At 41.0% G+C, this 21966-nt stretch overlaps 1 protein-coding gene across 5 annotated transcripts in view; it reads right to left on the bottom strand.

Moving 5' to 3' along the window:
* Positions 1–2661: 2661 nt before the first annotated feature.
* Positions 2662–21966, bottom strand: part of GRM1 (glutamate metabotropic receptor 1) — a 396100-nt gene continuing 376795 nt past the window's right edge. For 2 of the 5 annotated variants that reach the window (XM_025997970.2, XM_025997971.2), the window contains one exon: positions 2662–6352. In XM_025997970.2, the coding sequence (XP_025853755.1) occupies positions 5440–6352 (913 nt within the window). In that variant the 3' untranslated portion in view covers positions 2662–5439. Of the gene's footprint in view, positions 6353–14267; positions 14353–21966 lie in introns of all 5 variants that reach the window. The other 3 variants (XM_025997973.2, XM_072718897.1, XM_072718885.1) reach the window with 3 other exon arrangements.

The raw sequence follows: 21966 nt of genomic DNA on the forward strand, positions 1-21966 counted from the left end.
TGCTACATGCCTTGCTGCTTCCACCCCCTTGTTTTCCTGGCCTTGCAATACCCTCATTCTGAATTTGTGTCTTAGCTCTGTTAAGCATCATGGATTAACAATGTCACTTTGGATATTGCTTTCCCAGTATCTGGATCTCTCTGCTCTCTTTTTGTGTGACTGCAGGCCATTCCACCTGTACTACTCCAGTCAGAAGTGACCCCTTACCTACCCCTTTCTGACACAAGAAGAGAAACAGGACACAGAGAAATAGAGTCCTAAATGAAATGATAGCTTACTTTTTTATTTTTTATTTGTTTCTTTTATTTGGGAGAAATTGAGAGAAAGAGAGAGAGAGAGAGAGAGAGAGAGAGAGCATGAGCTGGGGGAGGGGCAGGGGAATAGGGAGAGAATCTCCAGCATGAGATATCCTTGCTGAGCATGGAGCCAACTCAGGGCTCGATCTCACAAACCTGAGATCAGGACCTGAGCCAAAACCAAGAGTCAGACACTTAACCTATTGAGCCACCCAGGGACCCCCGGAGATAGCTTATTTTAAATGACTTCTAAATTTACCTCCAACTCAATAATTCTATGATTATTTTCCCGTTCAGTTTTTCTTATCCTCATTCTTAAGTTGTCGTTTCCTCCTCCTCCTCCTCCTCCTTCTTTTTCTCCTATTATATTATATTATATTATATTATATTATATTATATGCCTTGCTTCTCAAGTTACCATGAAAGAATCAAGCCAGTTTTCGTTCAATAGTGTCATAATCAACTCCCTCAACTAGCCTCTCCTTTTCTCCCATGTCCCTTCAAGTCTTGGTGACTAGTTTTGGCTTCCACTTTGTTTAAAGATATGTACTTCTGTGAGAAAGGAACCTCCAGCCCTTGCTTTCTCTATGGATGCACTATTTGCCCTCTCTTCAGTGGGGGTCCCACTTCAGCAGTCTGTGTGGTACTGGCAGTTCTCCTGCAGAGGACGCTGTTTCCCACACCTATTATCACTTTGCCAGACCCCTGGCTGGGCTCAGTGGACACTGAGTATTGCTGTGCTCTTCTGCAAGAAAGGCAGACCGGCTGCCCAGTGGGACAGCTCTTTTTGATGCCAAAAGGAGAGCTTGTTTTTCATGGTGAAAACATGTGTTGTTCCAGTTGGCAGAGTTAGGATCAGTAGGTGGAAATACAGAGCTCTGGACCCCATAAGGCTCTTGGAATAAATCTTCAAAGAATTAAGCTAGGAAAACTACATGGTGTTACAACACTTACTTCCTTTTTTCGACATTTACTGAGTATCCGCTTTGCCCTGAAGTCTCACAAATTAGAAAGGAAAAAAAAAATGGATCACAAACAAAAAGGAACTTAGAATCTATTAAGGGAAAGAGACATGCAAACTATAATATAGTCAGGGTATGAATAAAATGCTTTGAGAATACAAAAGGAGGAGCAGCTCCTACATACTCTCCTGAGTTCTGGAGAGGAACATGAATTCACAGGCTCTGTGCCAGCTTAGGATAGAGCTTGAATCCCTTATGGGCCACTTGCTAGCTGAGAGACTCTGGGCAAGTTATTTCAATACTCTAAAATATCCATGGAGCAGAAGTACCCAGAAGATTAAATCAGAATGAATGTAAAGAATCTAGGAAAATATCTGGCTCAGAGTAAGCTGATGAACCTGTTGCTTCCCTTCTCTTTGATTCCTTTTCAGGAAAGTCTCTGTAGAAATTATTGGGGGCAGTTACTCACACATCGTTTGCAGTATCCGGATCCCAGACTCAGCTGCTTGAAATGTCTTCCTTATGGTGAAGCTTCTGGACCCTCCAAGTGCCCAATGACCTACTGGACAACCTGAGGGTATCTTTAGACTACACATCTGAAACATTTTCATTTTTCTTCTTCTTCTTTTGTTTCTCATTCTCTCTCCTCTGACTTTTCTCTCTCAGACATCAAGCTCCCATTTCATTTCTCATTCTATTTTCTGGACGTAGTGAAGAAACCCCCTGGTGTCTCAACCCCTGATTCTGGAAATTCCTTCAATATCAGCCTCCCTGTATACAGCTTGCTCCTATCATCTAAACAAATCACAATCTCATGGATGTGATCCTTGTACCATCATTGTTCTCCTCTCCAATGATACTGGACGGATGCTTTACTTTGTGGGTACCTTATGGCAAAAGATATGAATAACAGGTTTCCTTATTTGGAAGACCAGTGAAGTCCCCATTGAAATATAAGGGAACAAAACTTGAAATGTAAGGGAATAGAAGGAGGATGTCAACAAAGTAAGACACTAGGTTCCTCTAGAGTATGAGTCTTGTAGGGCACTAATAAAACAAAGAGGCAGCCTTCAGACGCCTCTGTCTCCAGAGCTCTGCTGGAGATCCAAGAGTTTGTCAAGCCTCATACATTCTCTCAAAATAGATGAAAGGCAGTGTCTGCCATAGCACTGAATATTCAAATTCTGGATTTAATTATAATTTAGAGTTTCAAGTACGATCTTTCTCAGAGTCCAAATGTGCTCTACCTTGTCACCTACCTGGCCTGTAGATTTTGTGTAATATTCTCCAACTTTGATCTAGAAGACATGTTGTGAGCAAAATCAAACCACTGTAATTGTTCTTTGTACCAGTCTATTTCTCTTATTGTAACTCTGGCAAAGCATGGAGAAGGAATACACATATTTAATAAATAGAAAATATTTATTATACAGCATTATCAAGATTATCTGACAAAAGGCAGTAACAAGCCAAAGGAAAACACTTTTACAAGAAGCTAAACAACCTGTATAAGCACATACATTCAGGTGAAGAGTATCTGCCCTTTTGGTATAGGGTATGTATGTGTACATTTCCAATTTTGAACAATTATGCTATAAGAGCTAATACTGTATTATATTCAGGAAAACTTTTAATCATGATGATATTAGGCATTCAGAGAAATAATGTGTTTGGTGTTGAATGTGTTCACCAAATGTCTCGGACTAAAACCTCAGAACAAACTGACATCTTATATTATCTGAATAGTAGAGTAGTTTTCCTGATCTATTCTTACTTTAAAAAAAAAATCTGAATGCACAAGTCTTGTGATATCAAGGACATATGTTAGTGGCATTAAGATAAAAAACATGTTTCACGAATAATAGATAGTAGGCTTTTACTTGCTAGTTTGCCAATAAGCAGACCGTCTATTAAGTCCTGGAATCATCTATGTTCCTCATTCTGCTCCATTACTGTGAAAACATGGAGCTGAAATTCCTGTTTCAGTCATGAGGTCTTTCTACCACAGGTGTTACAAATAATTTTTTAAAGGAAAGGCAGTCCATTCTTGATATGGAACCGACTAAACTTGGCAGTAGAATATGGGAAGGCATAAGAAACACGAGCCTCAAACTTTGGAGCTGATGTTAAATTTTGAACAAATGATGCAGTGGGTATTTAAAGACTCTAAGATGATTTTTGGCTGAGAAATTAGCTTCCACATGAAGGAAGCATATTAAAATATGACTGCACATAAGGCATAAACAGATATTTAAAGGGGTAAGCTTCATTCCACAAATAATAGAAGAGATCAAAACAGCAAGAAAAATTGCTTTTATTGGGTGTAAAAAGGAGAACAAAAATGAAACAACTGGGTTACACATACGTAGATATTACACACAGCAAATAACAAAAGCATAAAGAAAAGTGATGACAGTGAAAATAGAGGAATAAAAGTACATAGAAATAACAATGAAAAGAAAGTAAGAAGTGATGAATAGATAATTTGAGAAATTATTACCAGACATGGAGGCTAGTATATGCTGTAAGCACTGAAAGCTCAAGTCGCTGTGGAAAATCCTTTTTAAAAAAATCTAAAATGACCTAAAATAATCTCATTACTGTCATTTTAATCTCATGTTTTAATAATGATGTGTGAAAATTTATAAAATGTACCTCTTTATTGTTACCCACAGTTTTTAAATGAATTTTTAATATGATAAATTTTCAAGCCATTTCATTAATTACATGTTCCACATCATAAAATATCTGAAAAGTAAATTCCCTCTTAGAAGAAGAGGAAGGACCATCTGAGCATCGTATGAAAACCATTGTACCACAGCACTCAAACCTTCAAAGAGTTTCTGTAGATACTGGTGACAATATATAAAACATTATTTGAACATAAAAATATCTATACTCTATTGGAAAGACAACCTTCTAGTTGCAGTTACACTGACATTACATTGCACAAATTTTATTATCACATGTATACAAGGACACAGAAACACATTTACACACTAGTTACAGGGACTTTGATGACAGGAGGAAAGAATTATTTGTCATTGAACCAGTAATAGTTGCTATGAGTACACCATTAAGTTGGAAGATGGGTTCGTTTCTGTAGTACATTGGAGAAACAATGGCACCAGATACACATACAGCATCTTAGAAGTTCAACTGGTAATATTATTTGCTACAGTAGATGTAATGTAACAATTTTGCCACATGGTGTGTTCTCTTTAATTGAAGGGCAGAGAAGAGCCCCCTTGGCACAAACACAAGATAATCCACAAAACATCTTCTGCCACTCTCAAAATTATCTCTTGTTCTACTTCTTTCCAAAATCACCAATAAGCGAGTATCAAATATGGAACCTAATTTGTGCTGATTGTGTTCACCGCCTCACCCTTCCACGGTGTCCTGCTTCTCACTCCATCCTCCCTTCGCACTCCCGACGAAGCACTTTTTGGTGATGCTTTAGCTCTGATTCCTGTTTTCCTAAATAGAGAGAAATCACATAAAGCAGCAGGGTGTCCATACCGTTTCTTTCCAAGCGTGACAAGCCTGGCTCTGGATCAGGTGCAATGGGTGAACAGAAGCCCCTGTTTGGGCCAGTTCCCGAAGCTCCCGAAGACCATTAAGGAAAAGGGGTAGAGAAAAATGAGCTGCCGGACCATGGGTGGTTGCACACCTGCCCCTCCTTCACCCACCTGCTGTCTGGCCCCATCACACTAGGGCTGCCATGACTACCATGATGTCAACTACGGATTCACCCGGCGGGTCCACCTGGACTGGCTCTTTTCAAGCTGGCCAAGTGTGTGTGGGCGCGTGTATCTATGCACAATTGTCCAACAAAGGAGATGATGTCTGTTGATTTATTTGTTTGTTTATTAATTTATGCGGTGAGGGTTGTATGCTATATGGGATTGTGCTTTGTCAGAATTCCCTTTCTTCCCAGAGAAGGCTTTTGAATAATTCAAGAATCGGGATCCTCGCCTGGTTCCTCGTTGGCTCCCAGAGCACAGTTCCCTCTGGCCTTCCCTAAGGCAGCAGCGTGGCTCCCTTTCCCGCTGACTTCGCCTCCTCCTCCTCCTCCTCCTCCTCCTCCTCCTCCTCCTCCTCCTCGCAGCTGCCCGCACACCTCCGGAGGTGCTGGTGCTCCCTGGTTTCTCTTGCTTTTCCACGTGGACACCTCCTTCCTACAGGGTGGAAGAGCTTTGCTTATAGTCCCTCAGAATGACCGAGGCGTAGGTCACGTTGGGAGGGGTGCAGAGCACCGACTCGGACACGGGGGAGCTGGGCACCGAGCTGCCCGAGGCCACCGAGTCGCGGAAGGGCGACGGTGGCGTCAGAGCGGGCGAATCCTCGGGCGCGGGCTTGCAGGCCGCCTGCAGCTCGTCGTCCTCCTCCTCCAGTTCGTCCTCCTCCGTGTTCCCCTCGCGCTCGTACAGGTACTCCTGGAGGAGCTTAAACCTCTCGCTGTCGTCCTCGTCCTCGTCCTCCGCCGGCGGGGAGGCGGGCTCCTCCCCGAAGGTGCTCAGCTGCAGCGGGAGCATCTGCAGGTGCTGCGGGGGCGCCGGGGGCGGGTACAGCGGGCGCACCCCGTTCCCCGGGCCCCCGGGCACCGCCAGCACCGCGTTGAAATCCGGGATCCCGGTGCTGAAATTGTTGACCACTCCCTGCAGCTGGTCCATCAGGGATTTCTGCGGTTGCGGCGGCTGCTGGAGGGGAGGGGGCAAGCCCTTGGGGATGGCCGGGTCTGCCAGGAAGAGGGGGGTCTCCTCTGTGGTCAGGTGGGGTGGCAGAGGCGGGGTGCTCACAGCCGTTGGCACGCGGCGGTGCACCACCATGGAGGGGCTGCTGGGAGGGCTGAAGCCCACGGGCTGGGCATCCTCCTCCTCCACGTTGTAAAGGGTTTTGGTGCTGGTATCGGAAAAAGTCAGGCTCTTGCCGGAGCCCTGGTAACTTTTAGTGAGGGGCTTGATGACGGCCGTTTGGTTGCAGGCCGTCTCATTGGTCTTCACGTGCACAGAGAGGCGGTGCCACATGTGCTGTCCCTTGGGCACCTGTCTTCCACCTGGTTCAGACCATGACACAGACTTGCCATTAGAACTATGAATAAAATAGAGATGGATTTATTTGCAGATATATCATGCACACAGGAGAAAATACCTATAAATTATACCAATCGCAGCTCAATACAATTTGATCCCCACCCCCACCCCAACCACCCACCCCCTGGCGGGTGACTGTAAGCCTGGCCTCCATACCCTTAACCTCCCCTTGTTAAAGGTCAAATGCCAAAAGCTGCGGTGACCGGTGACCGCAGCTTGCCTCTGTAGCTGCGGTCAGGGATTTCATCAACCCCAAGACAAGGCAGAACACTTCGACCCTGAGGAAGTCGGAGGGGAGAAAAGCCAGCCTGTGGCAGAAGCAGCTAGTTTCGTTTAGGTCTGAGATTTCACAAAGTTATCACGCACACACCTACACCTAAGGTAATCCCAACGCTGCCACTCAGTGCAAGCCTTTGAAAGATTCCAAAATGCATGGAGGAAACGAATAAGAAGTAAAACTATAGTTACACGTGGACAACAGAACATAATGACCATAGCTCTTGCCTCCCTTTCTTCTTAGTCCCTGGAACAAAGTAAAACCCACATATTAAGCCACTCTCATTGTCCTGTGAGGTTATAAAATATACCCTCTCAGTCACCCTTTCTGATAGGCAGGTATCTCCTGGTACCAGAGCAGCAGGGTCAGACACATGGCACCTGTACAGAAGAGAAAAAAGCAGATGACAGAAATCCCAGACCCATGTTCCACTTATGGGTCTCATAACTTATGCTTTTCTTTCTATTTCAGCACACTATTCCCGACACACACAATGGATCACAATTCACATAAAGGCCCTGATTCAGAGCAGCTAGTCTGGGATTTCCCCACTGGGGACTTTTAACTAGGTGTGTTTGGAAAGACAGAGAACCAGGAAGCCCAGCAAAATGTAGATGCTCAGACCCTGGTTTAGTCCTTCAGCAATGCGATGAAATTAAGATTCGGAGAAAGCAGAAGTTACAGAGACAAAGACCCCTCCCTGGTCTTTTCCTCATTGAGCTTTGGAGAAGAAAAATGTTAGGGTACCAGCAGCATTCCCACTTTATACACTTTCATCTTCATGGGACCATCAAAAAGCCAATCAAATAGAAGAAAGAGGAGGAGAAGAAGAGGAAGAAGGAGAGGAGGAGGAGAGAAAGGAGGAGAAAGAGAAGAAGGAGAAGGTGGAGGAAGAAAAGGGATGTACTGTGTATATCATTCAAATTCTATTCTGTATGTTATAATAACTCTGGTCTTACTTTTGGACTTTTAGCTTTCTTTCTGTATAACTTTTAGCAGATGGTGGTACCTTACCATAGTATACTATTAATAACAGCAGTGTTAATACTTACATCAGGAAATAGTTTTTCTTGTGTGTATGTGGTTCTTTTTTTTTTTTTTTTTTTGAGTTTGCTTTTTCACTGTATCCATGAAAACAACAGAAAAAGTAGCACAATGTTAACACATTTTTGACAGTAAAAGGAATAGGGATAAGGAACATTTTTTTTTCTTAGGTGGATGTGTGAAATAGACTATTCTATATCATGGTCTTTTGTTTGGAAAAATGTAGGAAATGATCAATAGTTAATATAATGGTTCATTTAATCATTTTGAAAATACAAGAATGAATACTTCAAAAATTATATGTGTGGCATTTATGATGACAGTAATGTTTTGACATTTTATATATTATAATCTTGAAAAATGAAGTGAGTCAAATAAGTACAGAGTCTTGCAGAAATTCTGATATCTATTATAGAAAATTCTGGATATAAGAGTCCTAAAATAGATATAAACTTAAAATTTTGCTCATTATTTGGGAAAAGGTAGTTCCTCTATCTATCTTATAATTTCTATACATATATATATATCATAGAATGTATAGCATATATATATGTATGTATGTATATATATATATATTTGAGAGAGAGTGTGTGTGCAAGCAGAAGGAGAGGGAGAATCTTGAGCAGACTCCCCACTGAGCACAGAGCCCAACACTAGGGTTGGGGGGCTTGATCTCACAACCCTGAGATCACCACCTGAGCCGAAACCAGGAGTCGGATGCTCAGCTGACTGAGACACCCAGGGGCCCCATATATGCTATATTTTTAGTTGCTTAAGAAAAGTCTCATCTCCAAAATACTATATGAAAATTGATATTTCTTTGAAATACATGCTTAATATATTCCCTGAGAATGTGGAAGTACTTGTAAATGCAGAATTACTGACTTTTCAGTTTCCACATTGTTAGACAACCTTTCTTCTGAGTTGAGCCAACAAAAGAACAGATAATTGGTGTTCCCAGCATGAACGGATAGTCAATAAGCCAGCAACCAAGACCACAATCCACTGTTCCTCTTCTGAGTTTGAAACTCTAGGTAAGCTCACCTCCCACTTCCTTCTTTCTCAATTTCCTCCACTCTCTACTCTACTCACACACTCTCTTTATACATTCATTATGACTCTTCCAGAAAGTATAAAACCACTGATTTGCCTCTTGCCTTGCCTTTTAAATATGTTTTAGTGTACCATCCAACCTCAATGATTTGCATCCCTTTTTTAAAAAAAGATTTTATTTGAGAGAGACAGTGAGTGGGGAGAAGGGCAGAGGAGGAGGGAGAGAGACCAGCAGACTCCGCCCTGAGCAAGGAGCCCAACTCGGAGCTAGATCCCAGCACTCTGAAATCGTGATCTAAGTGGAAATCAGGAATCAGATGCTCAACAGACCGAGCCATCCAGGAGCCTTTTATTTGCATCACTTTTAATTACAGTGGAAATATATTTTCCTTCTCCTAATGCCTGCCTCTCAATGCTTATTTTTTTAAAAATCATTAAACTAAAAAGATGCCTTGTGTCTTTATTTAGTTGTGTGTGTGCGCGCGTATGTGTGTGTATTTAAGAAATAAGTCCCTTGAAAGCTAGTCTACACCTTACTTAACCACCAGCCTTACATATCCCAACAAAACATTGCTCCATTCTCCATTTATGCTGGCAAAAAGGCATCCTTGTATTCCTGGGACTGACTTCACTTACTCACTCATTCAATCACCCACATGGGCTGTTTTCCTCACTTCCCAGGGTCTTACGTGGGCCTCTTTTTTAAATCATGTGCTTCCTTATGTTAATGATATTATTAATCATCTTACATGTAGGTAAAAATCACCACTTGGTTCTGTTTTAATCCAATACTATTTTTGTTTTTGTAACGGGAGATTTTTATACTGGCCATCAAAATTTGCAGCTTTCCTTCCCCTCAGAGTCTTGCTCTAGATTTGCTGTAAAGTACTGTTTAATTAGGAAACAGTTCTAATGTCCCAGGGCATTTGTCAGATTAAGAAAATTAGATTAACCTCTTTTTTCCAAGGACAAAATAAATTGCTTCCTAAAAACCAGAGATAGTGAAGGAAATGTATCATCTAATAGAAGCTGCAGCACGGAGCGCGAACTTTAGTCCTGAATTTGTTGTTTCCAACGTATGGTCCGTATACAACTTGAATGGTCCATGAATCTACACATGCCGTAAGCTGTGTTTTGAGGCTGAATCAGTGTTATGTCTTGATAGATTAAACACTGCTATTTTCAATACATATAAATGATATGATAAAATGTGCTGCTGGACACAAGTGTAGCTAAATTCTGAGAAGCTTTTTTGTGTTTTGTGGTCAAGCGGCTACTAAAAAAAATGTACAATTACTATCATGGATTTGAGTGAAAGTTTAATAAGCATTTTGGTGTGAAAAGGGATTACCCTACTTGAAAAGGCTGGGAACCTACTGCTATGATATTAAGAAGAGAAAAATGTATGAAATATTGCAAATTATCAAAATTCAATATTATTATGAAATAAGTCTTCTGTTTAATACCAGACTTTATTTTTTTAAAGATTTATTTATTTATTCATGAGAGACAGAGAGAGAGAGGCAGAGGGAAAAGCAGGCTCCATGCAGGGAGATGTGGTACTGGATCCCAGGTCTCGAGGATCACGCCCTGGGCCAAAGGCGGCACCAAACCGCTGGGCCACCGGGGCTGCCCAATACCAGACTTTAATATCTTCTGTTTCAAGCCACCAATTTCTTCTATTATTTAATTTTACTCGATTTCCTAAATAGAAGTCTTAGGCAAACAACCTGATCTGGAAACATCATACAATTGCTGCAAAACACCCCATGTTCCTGCTCTCACTTCAGAAGACAGACATCGGGCCTAAAACAATCTCATATTTGAAGATCAAATGCAGTAGCATTTGGCGTGAATACCTCAGGTGGCTAAATATATTTATCGACACAGACGTTTTTTTTGGAGGAAATGGCTGTTAGGCTGGAGAGGAACCAGGATGTAGAGGGTGATCTATACTGGGAGTGTGCAGAGCCAAGCAGGCCTGGGGCTGCCGTGCCAGCTACGACAGGCTTGGGATCTTGCTTTGGTTTTTCTCTCATTAGATAAGTATAACAATCCCCCCAAACAGAAAACCCAATATTTACAGCACTTTAGAGAATAGTTCGAAGTGGGTGGTGTAAACAGATTAGTATATCTTTGGCATTAGGAGTGATCTTGTCTGTTTTATTTGTTTCAATAAGTACTAGTTACATCTGCAGGGTACACTGCTCTCTGCTCCAGAGAGGTCTAAAATGGGAATAACAGTGGGTGGGTGTTTGAGATCAGGAGGGAAGCATCCTGCACAAGCTGCCTGAGGGGGAAGCTTACACAGCACCTGTCTCCCTTATGTCCAATTCAAGTCTTTGCCACGAGGCTTAATAGCTTCACGACAGACATAAGGATGGCATCCAGAGAGCCCACAGACAAGGCAAGACCTCTGCTTAAGGAGAGGAGACTCACTCCTTGAAACCTGAAGAGATTAGCATTTGTTTTCTCTGCAAATGAAAGTGGAAACAGGAAATGCCATTGAGTCACAGCATGAAGAGAATGGTTTACCAAATCCAGAAAATAAACCAAAGCTACAGACTTGTGGGCAGTTCTGCTGTGGCCTTGCAGCCACGGTGGGGACACAAGGCCTTTCAAAAAAGTCTGGTACTGCCCCAACTGAGACACCCAGAAAGGAATGCCAGACACGTGCTGCCCAAAGGCCTCGCCTCTTCCTGCTTCAGGGAGCCGTAGCAGAAGGAAGTCTGAGTAGTGATTCTTGTAGAATCACAGGCACAGCAACTATTTGAAGCCCGATGAGTCAGACTCTTGTTTTCCCAGGCAACGCCAAGTTAGTCTTCAGTACAAAGGACTTCCACTGATGCCAGTTACACTTTTGAAAGCTTTCCAGAAAAACCTGCATATTCAGTATACAATCTCTGGGAGCCTATGGGAACATACTTAAAATTCCTCACCTTTAAAAAAAATAAAAATAAAAAATAAAAATAAAAAAAAATTCCTCACCTTTTTGACTCATCACTACTAAGGTGGAACATCTCTGAATGTTAGTGGAGACAAACGCTTTTCGACTACACGGTAACTTGGTAGCTTCTGTGGGTATCAGTCTTAAAAAAAATAGCACTGTGAATTTTCTCTCCTCCGATTCTAACATCATAAGCTGGTCAGAGAACCACTTGGCTTGCTGAAATTTACAATAGCTCAAAGTCTAAATATACAGCCCTCCTTTTAAGACCTTTAGATGAATCACATTCTATATGTTCAGGTTATCGCATATGGATAAAAGACAACACGAAGGAAATCGGTTTGCCTTTATTGAGCTTCCTGCTTTCTTCGGTGAATCAATCAAGAAAAAGATCCACAGATCTGGCTCACCAAAGCCAGAAAAGTAGGGAATGCTCCATAAATTTTGCCTAGGCTTAGGATCTACTGTCTTGAGAAAACTGACAAGTCTGTTTCAAACCAATGAGTAGAATTTTGATGGTTACTAAACTTTTTCCAAGTACATTTTATGTGGCCATTGGTTCAACTTAATCCTGATTACTGGCTGAGGAAAGAAATTCTCATGCCAAAGTTTATTGAAGACTTCATGTTGGTATAGGAGTGTTGTTTTAGCAGAGGTATACCAGCTGTAATTATATTCTTCCAGGAAGTATAAGATGAGTCTAGATTCCATTCGCTTTGAAGGAACTTCAAGTCAAGCATTACCGTGTCTTCTATGCTCCACGCTACCAGACCTGCGCTTTTAATAGCAAGTCATTCAGTGTTCCTCAGCTCTAACCTGGAGTCCTCACTGTTCTGGGAAACACAGGGCAGTTGCATTGCTCTGCTGGGATTTTTCCTCAGAGGCAGGATGGATCTAGCCACACCATAACGGTCCAGTAGGCAGCTTTATCTCCATCACTAGTCCTTTGCCTCCATTGTTCACAACAGCTGTGGGAACTGAAAGTCATAGAGAGAAATATCTTTTCTGTTGTTGTTTGCTGAGGGACGACCAAGGCTAAAAATAGTCAATCTCTTCTCAATCTTTTCCTGATCCTTTATAGTCTCCTGAAAGAAAGCTTCAGTAGATCCTATTCTGAGAATTCTTAACAACCAACTTACTAGCTTTGCTGATTCTTGCATTTCTTTCATCACCTACCAAGAATATACCCACTTTTGAGCCTTTGCTTTTGCTTTTAGGCACTCACCTTTAAGTCATGAAATGTTAGGTGACTCTCCTCCCTTTCTGGCCCTGCTGTCATGGCAGGGCAAGCACATCTACTATTCCCATCAATCCCTTTTGACAGGCAGCCAGCAGTTGTCATAATCAGGATCTCCTTGCTGTGCCCTTGGTCACACTCAACCCCATGCTGCAAGTAATGCTCAATGCCTCTTGACTTGGGAAAATTATAGAGAAGGCATCCAAGCAAACTAGAGTCGCTTTGCATGTGCAGGGGCCTCCTGACCAGTACCTGAAACATACTGGCTTGGCTATATTTTTCCCTCAAAGAATCAGTATGATTTGAGACCACGTTCTCTTTGTTTGGGCTTCTTAAGGGAATATCAGAACACAGACTTCCCAATGCACTCCACTGAGTGAAGAAAAGAGACACCACAGCCTCAAACATTGGCCTCCACAGCCAGGTTCAGTACCAAACATTTGAACAAATTGGGCTCTTCTCTCTGAAGAGCTATTCGAACCACAGACACCTTATTGGTGGGCTCCCTCCTGCTGCAGGAATGTGTACCTTTGACTCTCCCAGGAGTTTGAAGGGCTGTAAAGGAACAGCTGAAAATGACCACAGACTCCATGCACAATGAATTGAACATGGTCTATGTTCTTTTGTTAACTTAAAAAGGCACTGTCAAGATCTAAAGGTCAAAAATTGGACCAAACATGCACCATTTTTATCAGACGGCAAAAATCTGATAAAAACGCTCAAAATTCTGGGGAAATAATAACAGCATTTCATTTTTTATAAAACTCTCTTTTCGTGGGACTCACAAAACTTTTGTTCTGTGCTCCCCAGGGTGTGGGAGGTGCCCAGCAGAGGCTCACGTCAGCGCCCACCCCCTCAAAGTGACATCATGGGACTCTCCATAAGTTCATGTTATGGCTTTTACTTTAATGCAGACAGTTATCATTTCAAACATTTGTGCAACAGCAAAAAGGCAAAAAAAAAAAAAAAAAAAAAAAAAAAGAAAGAAAAGAAAAAAAAAGAAAAGCAAAGAAAGAGCTCTGTTTGCCAAGGAAAAGCTGACAAATTTATGAAGGGGGAAAATTCACTTTCGAGCTTGTGAGTGGGAGTCACAAACAAAAGTGAATCTCCAGAATCAGAAAAAGTGTTGCGTCTTGCATTGAAACTTAAAAAAAGCAAAAAGGCTAACAACTTGACAGTGCCCTTTTAAGAACGATGGACAATCAAATTAAGGCAGTCGTGCAAACCATGGCACGTAAATGGTTCCTCATTCTTGATGGCATGCACCACATCTGTTTCCATGTTAGAAAGTGGAAAAACCCAGGAGAGAGAAAGCAAGGGGCAAACCACTACATTTTCCATGCAGCTTCTCTTACACATTCACTGCAGTGTGGGGGTTTTCAAAGCTGCACATGTGCCGACGGACATTGGCGGGTGGGCGAGAATTCTGGCTGCCTCTTCCTGAAGATTGAAAAGAAAAAGACACCCAGTGAGTGAGTGGTTATACACGTGTACAGATATAGTGATCACACCACTCAGGTGGTGCCTGGGTCTGGGCCAGAGCCTAGCCTGGCTCCTCAGCCTTTCTCCATGTCATCTCCACCCCCATGTGTCTTCCTTGCACTGGCTGGTTGTTTCTTACTGCCAGGCTCATTTCTGAAAGCCACATCAGTGGAGTGCATTCTTTCTTCTACCTTATGGGACCATCTCTTTCCAAGTGGCAGATGCTTTTTCTGCCATGTGTCTTTCTGTCCAAAATCAGCTCTTTCCCTCCACTCTTGACATCTCCCTTTCTTCCTGATGGCAATGGGCTCCACCTCCACTCACACTGATGCAGGCTGAATCTTCCCACTCACCACCCTTCTCTTAAAGGATGTTCATGGGTTTATGTCTTACACTGTGAATTTTAATTGCATTGCTAATTTTCCTTCATATTATGTTTCACTTCCTATCAAGTCACATTTATCTCTTGACCCTCTCAAGATGGAATATATCTGACAGTGCAGAGAGGGGGAGTGGCAAGAGACTGGAGGGATCTGCCACTTGGGGAGAAGTCATCTCGTTCCTTGGTTAGAGGTCTCCTTAAACAGCACATAGGATATGGGGAAAAGAGCATCGATTGGTCATGGCAAGGCTAATGGGGTAGCCATGGGCAGTTGGCCTTTTACCATCCTCTGTTGAAGTGAGGATTCCCATGAGTTAGGCAGCACTTCAGAAGGTAGTGGAATAAAGCCATCTTGTTATCACTCCACATAAGATGGCTGCCAACCACAGAAAAGAATTTCAGGAACAAGATGCTAAGGTGAACCATCAGCAAGTACTGTGGGTGGTATGGATGAGATTGGCTGAATTGGAGAAAATATCAATATTAAGGAACTCTCAGTGATGAAGTCCCCTAAAGGGGTCCCTAAAAACTCACAAATACTCTCTATGTATCAGCATTGGCTACCTACCCCAAGATCCTGGTGCCAATTATCCAGTGTTAATCAGAAGAGGATTGTAACAGCTACAGGCAAGACAAAACCTTTTGCTGTATTTCCTATCTCTCTTTTTCCCCCCATTAAAGCAGACAGAGGAAGGGAAACAGAAGAGGAAAGAGCCAGAGACATTGCAGGAGCAGACCATGCCCTTTCCCATTCCACATCTTCTAGACTGAGGCCTGGCACATGCTAGGAAGGAAAGATGTAAATTTGAGGTTTGAGACAAAAATACACTGGAATAGCTTTTCAATGTAGGAATCTGATCTGAATGTAGAAGGTGGGGAAAAAGTCAAAGGTGAAAGAGAAAAAATAAAATTAATCAATATTTGTATTTCTGCCAAGTTTGGGACATTCAATAAACCATTTTCAAAGTACATGATCTACCCAGAATAATTTGAAATCCCTGCCCAGAGATAAAAACTTGAAACACCTTGGTGTAACTTTGTTACTATTGCAATAATCTATTTATTTAAAAAATAGACAAAGAGACAATGTTTGCTATTAAACTTGCTGAAGTATTATGTCCCTGACATTCAATATGCCCACCTGAAATCACAAAAATCATGTCAACAATGAAAACATCAGGAAGTAGATGACCAGGGATAGAAGTATGATATTGGAGTATATAAATGAAACTATCAGTAAGAAAGAACATTTAACCTACAAAATAATAAAACAACTTCATTTCTCAGGAAGGAAGGCAGAAAAATAGACTCAAAGCATTTGGCTACGTGCTAAACTGTCTGTGTCCCTTGAATCTCCTAGTTAATTCTACCTGTAGATAGAGTCTACGTGTGGCCTGGCCCAATGGTACTGGGAAGCCAGGACCCCACCCAGGCTGGCTTCAGGCCCCTGTGTCTAATACAGAGGTACAATGTGTCCCTCATCAGAAGGGCCTGCACTTGGGATTTAGTGGTTGATATTCACCATTTTGGAATCTGTAATCATTGTATCACTTAATTTGTGTTTTGTAAGTGATGTTTGATGGGGAAATGGAACATGCACTTAGGGGCTTGGAACCTCAGCTTACCCATAGGGTCCTGCCTTCCTGACTTCACTAGTGCCCCCTGGGACTCAACGAGTCTTCGCTCTCTGACCCTGCCCAGGGATCACTGCCACTCTCCACCACTGGCAGGGCTCTCTGGGCATGAGTACAGGGAGATCAAATCAGGGTCAAGTGCATGTGCTGCTGCATAACACCTCAAGGAGGTGATTGGCCGCCCCCTCCTTGGATTAGCAGGGCCACAGTGCATTTGACAGGCACCACAGGGGTGAGCCTCTCACCCATCCTCCATGCAGGCTCTTTCTAGTCCACGTGCTGTTGTTGTAATATCCTTGGATGTCACCCGTCTGCCAAGGGCCAGGGTAGGAGAGAGGTGAGAAGGGGAGATGCTCGGCTCAATTTCCCTGTAGTGTCTGCCCAGTGACTAGACTGGTGGGAGGAGGACTTGGCAGCCTGAGGGCTGCACCTGCATGGAGTCACAGAATTGGGGCTTCGGCACCTGGCCGGGTATATACTTGCCCCCCAAGTAACCTCCCCCCACCCCTGCCCTGCACAGGAGTGCAGCACTAAATGGCAAATCAAAAAACATAAGGACAGGTTGAGAGAGAGACCACAGGAGAAAAGAAAAGACTTTATATTATAGTCTGTTTAACATTTCCCTCTGTGTTTTCAGCCAGGGGCCTCATGTTTTCTTTTTGCACTGGGCCGTGCAAATGATGCAGCTGGTCTTGTCTGCTGGGTATATGTATGATGATAAAAGTACAGAGAAACATTTTGACAGCTCAGAGACTTGGCGTGCTGACATTAGCATAGGTGCAGAGTGTGACATGCCTGGACCATATAGCATGTCTATCTCCTGGGGACTGGGATGGGGGCTCCGTGGCCTGTGTCACTGACTTAGAATTACAGTTCTGGGGTTCCTTCAGGGGTGGCAACCACATTGACAGCCAAACTCCACACAGTAACTCCCAGTATCCCAAAGCCACCTTAATTCACTATTGTTTGAAATAGTTGAAAAATTATAGCATTTCTTTAATAGTGTCATTTCTTCAGTCTCTGACTCACTTTGTGTTGAAGTGAAATGTAAATGATCTATGCCTACGGACCTTACTTCTATGAAAGGGGGGTTGATTAAAGGTTACAGGCCAAAGCCTTGAAAAAATCTGATGCCAGAGTGTCCATTTTATCAACTGCACAAAAAAAACGAGAGGAGCTTGACTTCAGGGTATTTTTAGCAACTGTAAAACCACATATTCAACCAACCACAGATTCGGCAAGCCAGAGTAAAAGCTTGGAGGGAAAATGTAGCATATGGAGACTTGTCAAATATAAGTCTCAAATCTGTGCTTGAATCTTTTGGCAGAAATTGTAGATTTAAAGAAACCCCAGAAATTTAGTAAGAAAGATTCCTCTTCAATTTCTTCAAAAAGTTCAGTTGATTTATTTTCTTTTGCTCTTTTTTCCCTCTTCTTCCCTTCTAATTTTCCTTTTTTCTTCCCCTTTTCTCTTTCCTTTCCATTCCTTTTCTTTCCATGCAGTCACTGCTTGTTATAGTTTCTCCCATCTATTCTCATTGTCCAAATCTTCCTTTGTCTGATAAGAGACCATCTCTTTTTGGGTGTACTTAGTCCCATATGACTTTGTTTTAAGGTGTTATTTTCTTTACCGTAGTTCATTAATATGTCAGTTTCTATGCTAGGAATTACTCTTCACATGAACTTGAGAAGTTGTTACGAACAAGTTTCACCATGGTAGTGTAGCAATAAGATGGCTGGATAAGGGCCCAGGAAACCAGGCACTCTCCAACTGTGTATTTGCCCCTTTTAGACTCAGGTTTTTTTCATCCATAAAGGATTATTGAAAGAATAAATGTGAAAAGCTTCCAAATAGCAAAAAGCTATCCCAGCTTAAGACATCACTATTAAAACCCCTCCTCTGAAAGATGGAGGGACAAAAGCACAGACAAAAGACCCAGATATTTTAAATCCAGTGCAATTTAGAGTAGACTAATTCACAGTATCTCAAACTTTACTTCATTTTACTTATGAATGCTAACCACTTTCCTTATTCAAGAATTTCAATAACTTCTACTAGATGATAAACTGTTTTCTCTTCAGATCATAGGGGGTAGAGTTGGGGGTGGGGACAATGTTAGTGACATTGAGTGGATGTAGCAGGAGCAGGTGAGAGCTAGGTACAGAACAAGTTAGCCGTCTGTGTCTGAAGTTGCATGTCTATGATAGGTTTGGAGGTGAGTCTACTTTTAGCAGAGATAAAATGGTCTATACAATTCCAGATGGTCAGTTCACCATGGAAATAATAATGTGGCATCTGTCCAAAGTAATCACAAAGATTGGCAGCAACCACTCAAGACCATTTTAGCAGAGTGTGGTCTATCTTTTTTTTCTTATAGATAAATATAGGATAATTTGCGCCTCCAATTGCTTTCCAAAGCCAAGTGCATTTTTTTCTATTATCTGAATTTAAATATTTATTTCTAAACATTTGTTTATCAGAGTGGAGAGTGGAGCTCTGATTGTCTACATAGGCCGTTTGTAAACGGTAATTTCTTCCACTCTTCATTTTAGGCATGGATATGTAACATAGTACATTAATGTTCTTTATATAAACACACAGTGCAGTTTTTCCACAGATGTGTAAAATACTGCTAATTTAAATAAAATTTAATTATTAAGATTTCTAAGCTAATAAGAGCTTGCAGAGAATAACCTAATAAAATTCAATTTAATTGCCAAAGATTTGTCAAATATCTTTGGCAAATATCTTAAGGCAAACATTTGCCTTATATAAAGTTTCTGTTCTTTTGAAAACATTAAGGATATATGTGAAGCCCTCTACATATTATTTTTTTAATATTTTATTTATTTATTCATGAGAGACACACAGAGAGAGAGGTAGAGACATAGGCAGAGGGAGAAGCAGGCTCCCTGTAGGGAATCTAACACAGACTCAATCCTAGGACCCTGGGATCACGCCCTGAGCCAAAGGCAGACGCTCAACCACTGAGCCACCCAGGCGTCCCTATCTAGTATTCTTAATACTAATCCTTTCCTTTCTGAGGGAAAGTTTGGTATGAGTGGATCGTCACTTGTCATATTTTAATACTTTTACAACATATATATTCATATGTGCTAACAAATAATATATGGTAGTGTTTAGTATGTTATTAGATGTTATATACATAACATCACACTCTATTTCCAGTCAGCAATTTGCCTATTTTGTTCATTTTGTATTACATTGATAGGTATAGCTCTAGTTCAGTCACTTAAACTAAACTGAATACATACCACACTACCACAAATAAAATCCATTCTCCTACTGATGGCCACTTAGGTTGTTTCCTACATTTTGCTATTTGAAGCAATGCTGCAGTAAACATTCTAGATTATGTCTTCTTGCACACAAATATGGGAGATATAGGAGATTTTTTTCTAAGATATGAACCTAAAAGCAGAGTTGGGGATTGTTGTGAGTGTGCATTCATCTTTCTTATATATGGCCAAATTGCTCTACCAAGTGCTTGCCCAATTTACATTAGTATATGAGAATTCATATTCTTTCTGATGTTTTTTCAGACATCTTTAAGATTGGCTTTTTATAATGAAAAATTTCAAAAATATAGAAACATGGAGAAAATACTAAAATGAATACCCATATCCCTATTACTCAGTTTCAGTAATAATATATTGTGAATCTTGTTTCATCCATATCACCATTTATTTATTTTAAAGAAAAGCTAAATCGTTATGTTTTCATCCATAAGTAATTCAGTGTATAAGCACACATTTTTATAATAAAAGGAAAAATAATATTATCATATCTAAAATATATTAATATTAATTCTTTGATATTTGGTATTAAATGTTTAATATTAACATCACTATTTGGATTTCTCTGTTTGTCTCATATGTTTTTATTTTACTTTTGATTTTCAAATCAGCATCCAAACAAGATCTGCATATTACATTTCATTGATAAGTCTCTTAAGCCTTCTTAATCTATAGATATTCCCTTCCCTTTTTTTGCAGGCTATTTGTTGAAAAAATACTGATTGCTTTCCAGATTACAGATTTTACTGGTTGAGTCCCTAAAGCATCATTTAAAGTGTTCCTCTGTTACCTATATTGCCAAAAATTGATAGTTAGATCTGAGGGTTTGATCAGATTGATGGTTGCTTGTGCATGGAATATAATTTTGGAGATAGTGTTTACTCCCTATTATACCAGACCAAAAAGCACATAAATTGGGTTGTCTATTAATCACATTAGGATTGATCAGTGGGTTCAGGCGTGTGGTCAGCCTAATGCATACATTATAAAACTTTCCATCAGCTTTTCATCTAATGGTTTTAGCATCACTGATGATCATTATGAAGGTCAATTATTTTATTACAAAACTGCAAAATGGTAATATTATAATTCTATCATCATTTCTGTATTTGTCAACCAGATTTGTTTTCTAAATTAGAACTTCTCCTCATCAGCTATTTAGTTCCTCTGATGTAGAGTTCAAACAAGTGAAATGGATGATTCTTTTCTTTAGAAATATTCAGAATAATGACTTGATTTTCTAACAACCTCCAACAGTGATCAGTGTATCACCTGTGGGTCTGCTTCTATTGTCTAATTGTTTCCCTTGATTTTTTGGTAATATTGTCTTAACTCTTCCACACTAAACACATAAGACACGTACGTATGTATGTATATATACATACACAAACACACACATATAAAACGATTCTGCAGAGGTTGTAAATTGTAGATGGTATTATCTGTGCTAGAGTTGCTTTACCACTTTATCTGTTAAGGGGGATAGATCATCTTTATCTAATCCAGAACTGAGCTGAGTCAAAGTTATTTTATAATTGGGATAGGAATCAGTCTACTGTAGGCCATACCCCTTCAGGACTTTTAACAGAACATCTGGCTGTGCACTAGTACACTTCATCTGGTGGGTCTTCATCACTTCAGCATTAAGAGGCTAAGCTTTTCAAGATTTTCAGTTTAGAATTTTGCATTCCTGATCCACACAACTTCGGAATTAGACAAATGATGGAGAAACTTGACCACATGATTGGGTGCCTCTGAATCTCCAATTTTGTCAGTCTTGCCTCATGTGGTTGCTAAAGGTGTTTTTTGTTTTTTTTTTTTCCCACTGATGGGTCTGTCTCCTCAGTATTGAAAGAATTCCATGAAAGTAACATTATGTGTCAGAAATGTTTAGCCTATCTTTTAACCTTTCTGATCTACCCAATTGCAGGCAATTACAAATAACTGAGTGATTATGGCAAATTAATGCAGGAGTTTGGAAAACAGAAAATATCTGCTCATCATAACTTGTGATTCATGGAGGTGCCTAGGTGGCTCAGTCAATTGAACATCTGACTCTTGATTTCAGCTCAAGTCATGACCTCAGGGTCATGAGACTGAGCCCCATGAAGGGTTCCACAATCAGTGGATAGTCTGCTTGAGATTCTTTCTCCCTGTCCTTTTCCCACTGCACCTCCCGCTCACGCCTTTATTTTTCTCTCTCTCTCTCAAATAATAAATCTTTAAAAAAAAGCCCTTG

This window comes from Vulpes vulpes, chromosome 1, assembly GCF_048418805.1.
Source record: "Vulpes vulpes isolate BD-2025 chromosome 1, VulVul3, whole genome shotgun sequence".
Classification (NCBI taxonomy): Eukaryota; Metazoa; Chordata; class Mammalia; order Carnivora; family Canidae; genus Vulpes; species Vulpes vulpes.